The sequence below is a fragment of the Lissotriton helveticus genome, chromosome 1_1 (genome assembly GCF_964261635.1).
Source record: "Lissotriton helveticus chromosome 1_1, aLisHel1.1, whole genome shotgun sequence".
Classification (NCBI taxonomy): Eukaryota; Metazoa; Chordata; class Amphibia; order Caudata; family Salamandridae; genus Lissotriton; species Lissotriton helveticus.
The window spans coordinates 1,311,620,602-1,311,636,676 of record NC_136057.1 but is presented as its reverse complement, the minus strand read 5'-3'; the positions used below and the strand labels follow the sequence as shown (position 1 = coordinate 1,311,636,676).

Below are 16,075 nucleotides of genomic sequence, written 5' to 3'. Positions count from 1 at the left end.
TTTCACTGTGCTGTGGGGGAAGATTGTGGAAATAGGCTCTACGGGGAACGTCCTTTACAACGGAACTTTTACAACGAAGTACCGTTACGACGCAGGTTTAACAACGAAAGTCATTAAAACAACTTTCGCTGGAGGGCGCTCTAGGATAGGTAATAGTTTAATTTACTATCCAACACCTTCCCTACTATCCACGGGGATTGGAGTTGGAATAGTAAATTAAACTACTCACTATCCAGCACCCCACAACGCAAGCCGTTGTAACGACTTGCGTTGTTAAACCTGCGTCGTAAAGGTACGCGTTGTAACGGTACGGGTTGTACCGTCATACATCCGGCTCTACCCACATAATATGGGGTGGGATTTTAATGTTGCTCTTAACCCAACAGTAGACAGATTTAATCCCACACCACATCATTATAATAGATCGTATCAAGTAATACAGGGTATTAAGACGGACACTGGTCTCTCCTTGACACCTGGCGGCACCTCCATCCTCTTGCACAGGAGGGCACACATTTTACAATGCATGCCGCTTCCTGGGCACACTTAGATTATTGCCTGCTGTATCGTGGGCTGGGTCCCTCGATAAAAGATGTCAAGCACCTGGCCAGGACATATTCTGATCACTCCCTGGTTAAACTTACACTTGCCCCACCTGGATATAACAAACCCTGCAGCAATTGGAGGTTACAACCCTTAACGCTGCTGGACACAGTATTTCATGGTGAATTAGGGAACGAAATTCAAGACTTCTTCCAAAGAAATAGAGGTTCTGTAGACAGTCTGGAAACCATATGGGAAGCCTTTAAGGTGACGATTCGAGGATTTTGTATCTCTAAAAACTCTGGAGTACTATGGGACATACAGGGAACACTCCGAAGACTGGACGCCGAACTTAAGACCCCAGAGACGCAACTGACTATGGGAGGCGGTAGTGATAGTCAGCATGCAATCCGGGAAAAACTATCGGAATGTACTCCAACTGCTGATCGGGAAACAAAATTTAAAGGGAAATATTGGGTGGCCCGGCGGAATGGTGAAGGGGAGAGACCTGGGAAGGCCCTAGCTGAAATCATAAGGTGAGCGGGCTTCTCCAACTATGTACTAGAGATCTCTGGTCCCGGGAAGACACTGCAGTGCGACACTACTGACATACATACTACTTTCACCACCCACTATTCAGCACTTTACACCTCACTGCGGAGGGATCCTTTCGAGTTAGACAGCTTTCTATGAGATATAGCACTTGGGTGGCTGGGTGACTCACAGAGGGAATTCCTCAGCGACCCCTTCGAACTTGATGAAATTTGCGAAGCTATCATGCAGATGAAATCCGGAAAGGCTCCTGGCCTGGACGGGCTACCTGCTGAATTTTATAAATCCTATATAGATCTGATGGCCGGATCTTAAAGGATATATATGAAGAATCAGTCGAGACTAGCACACTTCCTCCTACCATGAGAGAGGGACTTATTACAGCCCTACTCAAAACTGGAAAATCACCTCTTCATTGTGATTCCTATAAACTGATATCATCTCACTAACTTTAATACAAAAATGTGGGCAAAGGTTATTGCAGATCGTCTAACCCTCCTAAAGGAAAAGCTAGTACTCCCTGATCAGGCAGGCTTTGTTCCGGGCAGAGCAACCACACAATCTCCATACCCTATTCTCCATTCTACAGAACGTCGCTCTCGTTCACTGCCGATCTGTGGGGAATTTCACACCCTGAAAATGTTTCTAAATTAATTCCCGTTTCAGGTCTATGACTGGTCACATGAGCTGAACATTGTCCTGAGATAACACAGACAACACAATTTGAAGTTAATAAAAAGCCCAGTAATCTCAAGAGCAACTGAAGTATTCAAAGCAGAAGGGACCCTGGATAGACAATCATCTAAGTAAAGAAAGACCTGTAACCCTTGGCGTCAAACATGTGCACCACCAGGCATTTCATGAACATCATGGAAGCTCAATGTAGCAGAAGGGAAGCTTCCACTGGTGCATCAAGCTAACTGTAAAACAAAAGTTTTACAGTGACAGTATGCTATTGCTATATTGAACTAGGAGACTCAATCTAAAATGACCAACTAACCTCATATAATGAGGAAAGGAGCTACTAGCTCTAGGTTAAAGATTTTGAATTTTGCTCACTAAATGTATTTACTGATGACTCAGATTTACAACTGGCTTTTGCTGAAGGGTTGGATTTAATAAAAACATGATTTTAAAAAGTGGAAACAGCAGAAAAGGATCTTTTTAATGTTTATATTTTAAATTTAAAATGTGTTTTCAGGGTCCAACTTGGAAGTCTGAATAGACTTTTAGGTCATAATGATATGAGCCCTTGTTGAAGTTCATTCCATACAGCGTTCCATCCATCCGTCCATCCATCCATCCATCCATCCATCCAGAATATGTTACTTACCCTGTAGCCGTCTGTTTGTAGCTTGTAATTCTGTAAATTGACATACTATGCATACTCCTGCATCTAGTAACGGGTGCAGACATTGCAAATTGTTTTTCTTCAAAGATGTCCTTTCAAGTCACAAGGTATGCTGTGACTCCTCCATTAGTAGAGAATGCGCATGGGTACTGACTTCATTGTTGGATTGTTTTCCACCCAGCAGGCGAGTCTAAGTACGGAGAGGTTAGTAGCGAGAAGGTGGTGACCATGCAAAGAGTGTTTACAAGAAAAGTAGATATTTCATGTTACAGGAATGTGCAAACAAGACACTGACTCCAGTGAGGAAGATGGGCATATATGAATCTACAGCATTTCAAGCTATGAAAAGATGCTTACATGGTAAGTAACATGTGTTCATAGCATGTGCGACTGTAGATCCACATGCTCTAAATAGACTGTAAACAGTACTCCTCTAAGTGGTCGTTAGGGGATGATGCCGATGGCTGAAACAGAGTTAATAAAACTGTTCAGCCAAATCTAGTCTGTTGAGGAGCAAGAATATCCACACAGTAAAGTTTGGTAAAGGAGTGTGGTGTTGACCATGTAGCTGCTTTACAGATATTCAGCTTTGGGACTATTCCCTAGAAATGCCAGAGTTACCCCCTTCTATCTAATACAATGTGGCCTACGGGAGTGTGGAGAACCCTTTTTGCTTTAAGTTAACATGTTTGGATACATCTAATAATCCATCTAGCTATGCCAGCTTTTGATACCCCTACAGTGTCTAAGTCCATTCTTAGACACTGTAAGTGCAGTAAAGCTATAAAGAGTATACGGTCTTTGAGACAGCACCATAATGGCTTTAATGAAATCTGGGATTTTTTTTTTACTTTATTTTTAATTTTAAGCAGTTTTATCCTCACAGTAGCCAAATTGTAGTATCATGGAATAAATAGCTTGAGAAAACATTCAACGAACAAAAACGAGGATATACAAGGAGACATTTGGAGAGCCATTGAACGAAACATTATGATTACATGTCAGTAAGGTAATCGTGCACATAACATGATCTACTTAATTTTGAATCAGACCTGCTTAGTAGACATCCTCTAGCACTGGCATATTTCATATACAAATTCTCTTATCATTCCAACCAGTCAGAGGGTATGAATGCAACCGGCAGCCTTTTATGGGGTCAGTCCTCCCCTCTGTCTTCACTTCCCTCCCTCTCCGCATCTTCTACATCCCTACGTCTAAGGCATGTCTGATACAGTTCCCAAATATCTTGTGGCCTACAGCTTAATGGCCTAAAAGCATTGTAGTTTTCAGACTGTGTAATGCAATATGTCAAATCTGTGAACCACTCTGCTAATGTAGGCAATGGCCCCTTCATCCAACGCATGGCCACTCTCCGCTTTGAGAGTAGTATACCAAGTGCGACCAGTCTGCGGGAGGCACTTCTTTGTCGTAGCCTAGAAGGGCAACCAAGGGAGTGATAGACAAAGTTGCGTTTCAGATATGTCCTGAAGTGCCTTGGTCACAGCTGCCCAAAATGCTTGGATCCCAGGACAGTACCAGGTCAGATGAGTGAAGTTGGCACCCCCCATCCCACACCTCACGCAGTTATTGTCCTCCCGTGGCCCATATTTGTGCAGACGCCCTGGAGTGTAGTATACTCTGTGAAGATACTTGAAGTGTATTAAACGGTGTTTACCATTTTGCGAGATGGACTTTGTAACCGAATACCAGTATAACCACTGTTCCTCTAATATAACAACCTAATTATTCCTGTCATTCTTGGCATGATTTTGTCTGGCTGAGGTTACGATCCAATCTTGCAAGTGTATATAAATTTGAGATACCTCGCTGTGTGGGTCTGCAATAGATATGTCAATTATACAAATTCCTGAGGTTCTGTCATATTCTCTCCCAGCTTGGCCCCTAGTGCCTGTCTAACTCAATAGTAGTGATACCTAATAAGTGGAGGTCGACCAGAAGCTTCCGTCTGGACCTGCTACCAGGAGCGAACCATCCTGTTTATATATAGATCCCCCATATTGTCTATGTTTAGTGTGTGAAGGGCCTGTATTATTGCTTTGTCTTCTCTCAGAGGGAACCAACTGCACCCCTCTACTAGTAGTTTGGGGGAGTGAAGATATATCATTCCCTGCATATCTGCAGTCTTATGCAATTGATTCCTAGTAATCCCCACAGGGTCAATAACGTGGTATCGCCTCTGTGGTTTGAGGAGCAAATAATGTAAAAGACTGGTACGACTTACTTCTTCTCTTTCGAGATATAAATGTGGCAAATTGGGTGGGTTGTGTAGCCAGGCATGCAAATGGATATGTTGTGCAGAGCTGTAGTATATTTCAAGGCCTGGTGTGTTAAGTCCGCCTGCAGTGTAGGGTCTTACCAGTGTAGCCAATTGCACCCTGGGTTGCTTGCTAGTAAAGTACGGAGAGTACGAAATAGAGATTTTGGTAATAAGATTGGGATGTTAATGAAGAAAAATTAAAACTGCAGTAACACTATCATCTTCATGAGTGCGATGCACCCTAACAATGATAGTGGTAGCTTAATCCACCTTTCTATAGTATCTGTGAGATGCTGCACTGCCCTACCATAATTTTCACAAATACCTAACCCTGGGTCTGTATGCAGTTGGACACCAAGAAAATGCACTGGTTCTGTGGTCCACGTTAAAGCGTAGTTCAAATGCACCAGAGTGATGGAAGCAGTCAGAAGGAATATAAGGGATTTGCTCCAATTAATGCATAGGCCAGAGTGACTGCAGAATCTCACCACTTCCTGTAACAGAGTTAAGTTTCGATCTGGGTTTCTCACATATGATAAAGTGTCATCTGCATATGCAGATATAATTAAATTGTATTGTGGGAATCGTATGCCACGGTGAGCATGGTATTCCCGCATTGCACTTGTCAAGGGCTCAGCCACCAATGCATATAACATGGGGAGAGTGGGCACCCTCTTGTGCCCCTTGTGATTGCTACTGGGACAGATAGAATGCTGTTTACTCACACTCATGCCACTGGGTACGTGTAAAATACTTCCACTTATTTTTTTAATACCTCCCCAACTCCCACACGTCTCAACACTGTCATGAAAACCCCCCACTCAACCAAATCGAACGCCTTTTCTGCGTCCAAGAAAACTGATGCCGCATGGACATCCGGATCCACTTGTGCGATTGTGCTGAATAAAGTGCGTAAGTTACTTGCCAGGGAACAACCAGGAATAAATCCCAATAGCTCCGGGCCCACCAGTCCCAGTAGCAGCGGGGAAATCCTATTAGCCAAAACTTGCATAAAAATTTTCGGGCCGATGTTGAATAGCGACAATGGTCTATATGAGGAACACCGTGTCGGTGCCTTTTCAGGCTTCAACAGTGCAACCAAAATAGCTTCCTGCATTGTCGAGGGCATTATTCCATCCCTAGTGCTTTCCTCAAACAAATTAACCAGATGGAGGACTAGTCCATTTTGGTAGGCCTTGTAAAAGGCCACAGTCAGGCTGTCCAATCACGGAACCTTATTACTTTGCACATCTTTTAAGGCTGCAGTGATTTCAGTGGGGCGAAGAGGAGCCATTAGTTGTTCCTTATGGGCATTAGTCAGCCCTTCCATGGATATGTGCGCTAAATACTCATCAGTTGGTTCATTAGCATTAAGTTCACGCGAGGTATAAAGGTCTGCATAGTAAGCGCAGAAACGTTCAACAATTTGTGGGGCACTCCATACCTGTGCGCCATCATCATCTTGTAATGGCAACACTTCACTGTCTCCCGTCGCCGGCCGGGTCAAAACAGCTAATGTTGCGCTGCGTCTCTCCCCTTCACCGTATAATTTAGCAATGGCATATTTCCCAAGGTGAACCATTTCTGATTGTGCAAGTCCATTGTATTCGTCAATTTTCCCTCTAATCTGTGCCAATCATTTGGGCGCGGATGTTCTCTGCGTGTCACGTTCAAGCAGTGCTAGCTCGTTTTCAGGTTTTTAATATTCGGTCCTGTATGGACTGAAGAACCCCATGATGTTTTGAAATTGTCATCTTACAAAAATAAACCTTGAATGCCTCCCAAAATGGGCCATTCGAAGTACCCTCACAATATTATTTTGGAAATAATTACCTATTGCTTGTGCAAGCTCCTCACGGAACCCTACATCCAGCAGTGAATATTGTGGGAATTGCCAAGTGAGGAACCTAGATTCCATGCCATCGGGGGGCTAGTATCAGCTTAACAGGAGTATGATCAGAAAATGTGCGTGGCAAATGTGTGCATTCTGGAATGTAGGGGAGTAGGCTTTGAGAGGAGCCAGTAATCTATACGTGTATGTATGTCATGCATCGAGGAATAATGGGTATATTCCCTACCTTGTGGTGACAGGTAGCACCAGACATCAATCAATTTGCTTGTCTCTGCAAGCGCAGTGATCGCTTTCGTTGCAGCTCATGGTCGTCTCGGTGGCCCCCTGGATCTAAATAGGTCAGGTGATAAGACGCAGTTATAACCCTTCCCCCCCCATAACTGTGGAATATTCTTATACGCGGCAAGCTTATTATTTAAAGATCTGTAAAATTGGGGACAGTCGTAGTTTGGACCATAAATACCCACTATAAGCACATCAAGATTATCTTTACAATAGCACACTACAACATATCTTCCTCCAGGATCTACACATACCTCTTAGATTTGTATATCCGCTCCGCCACGTGCCTGTATCAGAACCCCCGGGCACGTGATGTGAATCCAGTTGCTACATAGGTGCCCTTCATACTAATCTGGATGTGTCTCTTGAAGTATAGCAACATTAACATTATGTTTATGCAAATAAAGAACAATTGTACAGATTTTACATTGGTCATTTAACCCTCTGACATTCCAGGTCAGAAAACCTATATAGTGGCGCCACTCGAATTAGATGGGGCCCTATTAACCGTATTTTCACTCAGTGTACTTCTCTTGAGTTATAATATCAAACATAAGACATGTTTTCAATCCAGTTATCTTCATTCGGCTACTTAAGGTATATAAGCTGTTAAATCTAATACCCGCTCCCCCTCCCACGCCATGTCTTCCCCCTGCTAAATGGCATCAGAATCCCTCCCTCTGTGCCTCACCCCTTACAGGTCCAGTGCTGTTTGTAATACACGCCGTGGCGGTGAGTCCCACTAAGATGTACTCCAGTGTTGTAGTCGTGCGACCGATTGTTATCATATATAATACTTCCAACTTCTTAACAACTACTGAACATGTTAAATTGTAGGTGCAAGTCTTTTTGTTCAGTGAATATAATGAACGTACAGGATTTTACATCCCAATTATTATGTGTTTGGCTGGTACACTTAACACATCTTTTGACTAACAACTAATAGTAGCGACAGCTCTTCTCAGGTGCGCATACGTGGCATAAAATTGTGCGAGAAAATGTGAGCTTTAATCCTGCTGGTCCTGCGGGGGGCGCTGTCATCCAATTCCGAGCCCTGCCCAGATTGCTTGGATTTGGAATTATGATGCTTCTTAAGCATCTAGTGCAGACTATTTGGGTCTGTGTAAATTTTGGCCTTGCCATCTATTGTTACTGGGAGTCGTGCAGAATAAAGAACTGTGTATTTTATGTTGAGTTCTCTCAATTTTCGCTTCAGAGGAGCATATTGTTTCCGTGCTTCTTGTACCTGTAATGTGAAATCTAGGTATATGGATAGTTCAGAGCCCTCATAACGAAGTGTTCGGAGCTCCCTTGCCTATAATAACGACGCATCTCTGTAGTTTAGGAGCCAAACAATTATTGGGCAAGGAGGGGCAAAGGGGCCAGTCGAGGGGCTAGCGAGTGGTGTGCCCTCTCCACTATAAATACAGGTGAGAATGTGTTGCGGCCCAATAGAGTTATGAGTAACTGTTCCATGATTTGTTCCATATTGCCATTTTAGCTGTGGACTCGGGCAGTCCAATGACGCGCAGACTATTGTGCCCTGAGCGTGTTTCTAAGTCCTCAGCATTATTTTGCAGCGTCTCCATCAGTGTATCCAATCGCTTCTGTGCCCCGGTAGTCTCAACTTGTTGATCATCGGCCTCAGACACCCTTCTCTGTACCATTTCAATTCTTCCTGCTTGCTTGTCCATTCTCTCTGACAAATGGTTCATACGGTATGTGAGGGAGTCAATTTTACCATCTATAGTGGTAAGACTTTGCTGCATAATGGTGAGTATGGCCCGCATAGCTCCCCCTAGATCAGCTCTCAGGGCTCCCAGCACCGCAGATAATGCCTCTGTGCCATCAACTCTTGCCCTAGTGGATTTGCACTACTCAAACTGCAATTTGGGTTGGTGTTTATCTGTTTTCCCACATCATGTGGCTAATAATGAGCACTTTGTGAGGCCCAGGGTGCTGGAGGAGCTTAACGGCGTGTTACGGGTTTGCTTGAGCTAGTCCTCCGATGTATCCCACACTGATGGCAACTCTGCTGAACGTCTCCTGTTATCTGATGCAGCCAAGCAAATTGGTACGTTTTTGCAGGCTCTATATACTCCTCTGCCCCCTTTAATGAGGTATGTGCATTGAGATTTAGACCAGTGCCAACACAGTGGCCCTCGCGTCGCGCCCCCCTTACCTGGGTCTGTCCACACTGGGAGCCGAGAATCAGCCAGCAGCAGCAGTGCAGGTCCCCCCGCTGAGGGCGACGCAGAAGGAGCGACCACCGTTCAGGGCGAGATGATACTCAGCCACATGCCAAAGTGGATGGAAGATCCCAACCGGCTCACACGACCACGCTCCGGAAGTCTTCAGTCACATGGCCCACGCGACGCCCGGCAAGGCTGGCACCACAGCCTCGGAGACAGTCCTGCCACCACTCCAGGCCACAGGATCACACCCTTCAGCCGCGGTCACTCACAGCCACGAGCCAAGTCAGCAAAAGGCTCCAAGCAGGCCCCCACAGAAAAAGTTTAGCGGCCTCCGCACCCAGGGATGGCGTCACACTCCGTGAGGTAGGCCGAGCTATTGGCAACAGCACACCTCTGAATATCTTCGTCCCAAATGAGTCGTCCAGCCCTCTAAAAGTAGCGTTTAGCAGCAGAAGATCAATTTATCTGGATCACGTGTTTTTGCACCTTATATAATAGAGGAATTGGCAAATTCCTGCAGAATTAAGAACTCAGTTTTGGGAGCACACTCAAGCTGCGACTATTTTAGAGCCAGGCAAACTCCACCCCCCAGAAATCTGGGAAGTTTGATATCAAGTGTGGGATTTAATACCGCATGTACCCAGAGGGCATCTTAGAGATGTCCCCTGAAAAACAATCTAACAGAGTCGTGGCTGAGTGGCTGCCTGCTAGCTGCCACCACTAAACAGGTTTCTGGACCCTTGGGTCGAGAGCCTGCTGCTCTCTGCGTCCTGAAACAAAGCACATCATGGGTCGAGGTGCCAAGTCTCCTCCCCCAGGATGGGCATGGGTCCACGGAGGGGAAGCTTCAAAGGCTTGCTGCCTTTGTAAGCTGACCCAGCCATTTGCTGCTCCCAGCAACTGGCCCCCACCAGTTTTGACCCCCACTTTGGGCGAGAGAATCGGCGGGAAAACCAAGATAGGAAGAGAGGTGTGCCACCTTTGCCAACCCCATCCCTCAGGTGGGGAAGGCGAAGTGAAGCACAACTCTCAGTCCCCGTCATCTTGAAGATGGGGAGACCCAGGCAACCAGAGTGAGGGTTATGCCCCTTTCCCACTGAAGGGTGGTATAATAAGGGGTGTACCCACCTCAAGGAAGGGACCCATTGGCCCTTAAATTTAGTATTTTGGGGCAACCCTGAACCTTGCCTCCTCAGAGAAGAAGTAGAAGGACCGAAGAGCTGTGCTGAAGGAAGAAGAGGAGAACACCAACTGACTTGGCCCCTGGACCTACCGGCCTGTCCTGGCCTTGACCTGCTCCTGCGGAATCTCGGTGTGTCCTGCAGTCCGCAGCCCCCCAGAACCCTCAGAGGACCTGCCCTGCCTTCACGAAAAAGACTGTCTCCCGTGAGCACCGGTATTTGTTCATCAGCAAACTCTGAGAATCAGCACCACTCTGCACCCAATGCCCACAGCCAGAGTGGCCCAACACCACAAGGAGGTCTCCCCGGCGATCCTGACCTGGGATCTGGTGATCCCGGACCTACCTGAAGTCTCCTGACAACGCCTGCAGCCCCTTTCTGGAGAAAGCGCCCCCCCCCCCCTCCCCAACTGCGACCGGAGCTGGTAAGGAAAATGATCCTCGACCCAGCGGGAAACCCTGTTGTAACCCAATAAACCCAACTCCCACAACCAAGTGCTTACCTTTTAACCATAGGATTGCATTGACTGCTTTTCTATGAAAAAGGTTCTAAGTGTAGAGTTGGAAATTGTATGAAAACCTAAGAAACTGTGTATTAATCAAAAGCGACTCACTTACCTTTCATCCAGGAAATATCTCAGTGTGATATCTAGGCATATCACAGAGTAGAAAACGTAATCAGAAAAGTAATTTAAAAAGTAATCGCAAAGTAATTACAAAGTAACTTAGAAGTAATTTCAGATGTTTCTGAACATCTGACCTACCTGTAATTGAATTCAACTGCATTCAACTGTATTATATCAGAAAAATACTATTTTACTTACCTGCACCAAGTCTGGCTTGGTTCTAAAAATAAAATACAACAATGACATTTTTATACAAAACAATTGGTCAGAGTTCAGTCTTTGAGTGTGTAAAATCATTTCTTGCCTGAGTGTGTAGAATAAATGCTTAACACTACCTTCTGATAAAGCCTTACTGCTCGCCCACACTACCACATATAGAGACTAAGGTATTATCTACTTTTACCTCTGCCTACCTTTGGGGATCCACTGGACTCTGCGCACACTATACCTTACTTTGGTATAGTATATACAGAGCCAACTTCCTACAGCAAGCAGGTCTAGATGTAGGAACCCCCACCTTCAAAAATACATGAGTAGGATTTGTGGGAGGAGCTCCTATTAGTGTACTAGTACCCCTTCGTTCTGGGAGATGCTGTAGCAGTCTCTCCTTCTCCTTCCAGTGGGCTCTGTCATACCTTAAGAGGAGGCCCACTGCATTGGTGATCTGCCGGTGGCTCCCACTGCAACCCTTTTCCCAGCAGCACAATTTTTTTTTCTCTCGTCTGGTGGCAAAGCATCTCCTATGGCTTGCACAGAGGCTCATTTACAAGCAGTATGCACTAGCAAGAAGTCCGGAGAGACATTAACCATAATGTTGATGGGGTCTGAGGGAGAAGCTTTATACTTTTTTCTACCCTAGAGGCAACCGCATTGGGCCCAGCCAGATTCTTTCAAAATCTCTTGGTCAGACAATTTATTCACGAGGAACTATTCCTACTCAGGAATGGTGCTTATATCCATCTTGTGGTCGAGCGCTCTGTGTGACCCCATGCTAAGTTAACAGTGTCGTCAGGGGGAGAGGCCCTAAGTGGAACAGGCTCCAAGTCTTTGTCCCCTGAAGGGTCTACAGTATAATCCTCCCAAAGGTTGTCTGTTGGCTGAGGATGACTCATAGTTATCAGGAGGGGCGTAAATACTCGGACTTCATGTGTCAGACCAAGAATGTGGAGATCCTGGAGGGGAGTGTGAGGAAGGTGATGTTGGACCACTTCTAGTGGAGTTGGTGGGGAAACAAGTGCATAAGGAGGAGGGATAGCAAGCCTTCACTTGATTGGGCAAGGTTCAAGGGAATTAGCTTCCTTGGGATAGATCTTCCCCATGTGTGGGTGAATGTGGATTTGACACTACCAGTCATCAAACACTTCATGTAGACTTTTGAGTGTCCTTGGTATGAGCAGTAGGATAATTTTTGCACCAACTGCATTTTGGAAGTGGGCTTCCATGCCGGTTTCGGAGATGAGACCTTTTATTTTTAATTGGAGTGGTGTGTTGGCACCAATGAGTCTTTTGGATTCGATGGCTGTTTGTTTGTCAGTACCTTAGGGCTGATGGGGATTGAGGCCTTTTGTCTGAGTGGGCTTCAGGTCCTATGCTTTTATTCTGTGCCGCCTGGAGCCTGAAGAGTGGTGAGGCCCTGAGAGGTGGCTTGTGTGTTCGCTGGAAGGTCAGTGCTCCGTCTCAGAATGTGTCTGATTTTAAGTCGAGGTGCATCGATTCTCAAAACCCTTGGAGTGGATTTTATTTGTGGCCCCGTGTAAGAAGCAGATGGAGCATCTTACTGTTCAGAATGGCCAAATGAGACTACCTCTAGGCTGGGCTGGCGGGAGGACATTCCCTGGGACTCTACAGCCTCCAGTTTTACCTTTACGGCACAGAGCAGATCATCTTGGACAAAGATGTTGGTTGTGGTGTCAATCAATTGGTGCTGCAGTGTTAGGTGTATAGGCGTTGATCTCTTTGCTTCCCAAAAGTCTTTTTGCTTCCTTTTTAAGGATTTCTGTCTTTGTGTCAAAGGCATACGTAGCTGTATTTTAACCAATGTTGTACATGTTGTAAGCAATATAAAAGAACAGTTCCCTTGAATAAGGTCATTCACATAATCATCATATTAAAGAAATAACAGTAACTATAACAACTGAATAAAGGTTAAAAAAAAATTGTTGAATTTTATTGTATACAATATGGTTAAAAAAAGCAGAAAACAAGATTGACTGCTAGACACAAATTAAAACATGATAAAAATAACAATCAGTTTCAATATTGACCAGCAATATTGCTGAAAGACAGAAACAACAGTGAGACATACAAATTATGCAATACACGGTATGTGTTCTAATGTTCTTTTTTTAAACAACGGTGTTGTGCAGATTGAATATTATTCTGTCAACAGCGATGTATGAACCATGAATCACACTGTACTGGGGCGTCGACGCGTTTCGGTGGTTGATTGCAATTTTATCCACCTTTATCAAGACAAAGATTCTATTTCTGTTGTACTTTACAAGTTCTCCTCTATAATGTGGATGATGGTGTAGAGTATTAGTACGGTCATCCACTGTAAGGACGTTCTTGCTTAGGTTTCAGGCTTTGATTTTTGTGAATAGCCCTTGTGTTGGGTTTGTAGCTTGTAGCAAAGTTGATCAAATTTGGTATCAGAATGCGATCCTTCTGCCTTCATTAAAAGCGACTGCTATTCTAGTGAAGATATTGAGTCAGCCTGTTATGTAAATAAACAAGGTGATGCCCGACTTCTTTGAAATACAACGCTTTATATTCTGGCGCGTTGAATGTGACCAGAGGCACCTAAGTCTTGCCACAGGGACGAGAGTAATGAATCCCTCTCCGTCTGCTGTCGGCTGCACGCTTCTCTGGTCGTTTCCATTATTATGTTGTAAGCAGACAGTAATGCTTTCATGTACACTTTTTCGGTTGCCTGTTCGGATATGCAGCTGGACTCCATTTGCATACATTTGAACTGTGGGTTGCACTGGGAGGTAACTTGGGTCAACAATCGACATCTCCTTCACCAGGACGGAAGAATAGTGTTATCTATGCTCTGCCATCATCCCCATACTCCTCATCTTTCTCCAAAATAACTAGTTCCTGAAGTATACGTTCTGGCGGCTGGGGCAATATTGAAGGCAGCAACGAGAAAGCTGTCCTTATCAAAATAGCCTTTACTGCATTACAAAAGAAATCTATCAGCAACTGACGAGGCTACAACCAGTCTTCGCAATTTAGTATGCAGGAGCTGACAGTACTACAACTGATGATACTGCAGCTAACCCTGTAGTAGACAAGCTTGTTGTCGAAATGTCAGAAAATGATAGCGCTGTAACTAATAATGTTGTCAACAATGACTTCTTCAGCAACTGTGCTGTTTTTTCTACTCTGTAAGCGACGATGATAGGCTTGTTTTCAAATGTACCATTGACAATGGAGCAAGAATCGTACACAGTTTTTTAGGCACAGCAAACCTTATTTAGTCAGCACTGCTGAGTAAGAAACTGCTGATGGATACATGCTGCTCATTAATGAGGAGCATTCCTAAGTATCTGAGATTAATGCAATTTTTTACAGAAATTTCTGAAAAATGAGGAGAATCCGGTCTTTTGTTTTAAAAGTGTGCCCCTTCAATGTAGCTAGATCAGAGACTAAGGTAACTGAACTTTTAACCTGTTGTAGGCACCAGGGACTGACCTAAAGACTGTGTCTTAAGGGAAAGACTCAAGTGGGTAAGCTAGGTCCAAGGTTTTTTTGACAATTTAAATGTTTTTCACTTCAAACTTCAAGTTTGGTTGTCTTCTTGTGAACATTTAAATTGTCGTAAAAACCTTGGACCTAACACTTGTGTGTTCCTCGCACTAAGATGCAGTAGGAAATGTGGTAGGTAGAGGCTTTGCTTACCCACTTGATTGGTCAAACTTTATGCGATGAAAGAAGGCGGATAGGATATGTGTGGTGCATGGCTGTTATCGATTATATTTAGTTGCTTTACAGGCCACTGCTTCACAACATTGTTTACAGAGAATTCCCAACCCGACGATGGGAAATATTCAGCCATGTGAATTTTTAATAGACCCAATGCTAGAGAAGTAGGCAATATTTTGACATCTGACTAAAAACACCACTGCGATAAAAAAAACATTTTTTTAAAAAATGCAGAAAATTGCTAACACTTAAAAAGTGATCCTGCCCGATTAAATAATTTTGGGGACTTCGCTATGCTTTTATTCCCAGCAGGAATTTAGTTAGGCCGAACTAGAAAACATGCCCAATCAGCAAAACATGATGCATAATTGACTACTAAGATGGAGAATTAAGATGGCTTCCCTGTCAAGACGTTCTGTCTTATGTTGGTGCCTAAATTATGTGGTAAGATAAAAACTGTTTGATGTGTTCAGAATATCAACTCTTCTCATTACTTTAGGTCTTCTACTAAACTTGATGTGTAGTAGATTCTATTCTGGGGAATGCTGCAACTCCTACTATTCCTAGAAATCCTTCTCTGTCATTAAGAGACCCCAAAAGGGCAGGGGAACATTTCCAAACTTTATGAATATTAGGCAAGTCTAATTTGTTGCAAAGAGAAAGGAGACATGGAAAAGCGGTCTTTTTAAGAAGAGCTTATAAGTGGGGAGCGTGGTTAATCCTCTTATGTGCCACCATATGTCTTTTAAGGGAGCTTAATAGATACTCTTGGCCATATTATGTCATTTAGCACACTGCAGGAGTATTTTGTAACATTGCATTTCCTTCGGCTGTGGTGCATACATACCTTGCTGCTTTGAGAAGATCTTTTTCTGCCGCTGAAGCTTTGGAATTCGCTCTATGATGGGATTAAAAAATGTAACCTGAAACAACAAGCAAGGAATTGGGTGAGAAAGCATTACCCAATCACAAAATTTAAATTCAGATTATCATAAAAATTACTTTCTATTATGACCGGTCAAACTGAAAGGCATCCTCTTTTCCTAACAATTCTAAGACATCCAATTGAAACCCATCACAGCCAACCCTCACCAGGCTAAAATCCTCAAACAAGTGTATTTTTATTTAATTTTAGGCATTGAGCACACTTTGGACCAAAAACCAGCAGAGCACTTAACAAAGAACATTTTTATTATAACAGGAGTTTCTCAATCGGGAGGCGTTTTAAACAGAACAGTGAGGGATACGGTTGAGAATAGATTACAAAAACCAAGATGTGAAAGAGA

General features: G+C 44.1%; 1 protein-coding gene and 1 long non-coding RNA gene across 5 annotated transcripts in view; one reads left to right on the top strand and one right to left on the bottom strand.

Moving 5' to 3' along the window:
- LOC144823203 (serine/threonine-protein kinase N2-like) overlaps positions 1–16,075 on the bottom strand; it is a 643,207-nt gene that overhangs the window by 163,690 nt on the left and 463,442 nt on the right. For all 4 annotated transcript variants that reach the window (XM_078681534.1, XM_078681528.1, XM_078681543.1 and 1 more), the window contains one exon: positions 15,637–15,712. In XM_078681534.1, coding sequence (XP_078537660.1) covers positions 15,637–15,712 — 76 coding nt within the window. The remainder of the gene's footprint in view (positions 1–15,636; positions 15,713–16,075) is intronic.
- Positions 1–16,075, top strand: part of LOC144823232 (uncharacterized) — a 181,064-nt gene that overhangs the window by 140,812 nt on the left and 24,177 nt on the right. The gene's annotated exons all lie outside the window — the stretch shown is intronic.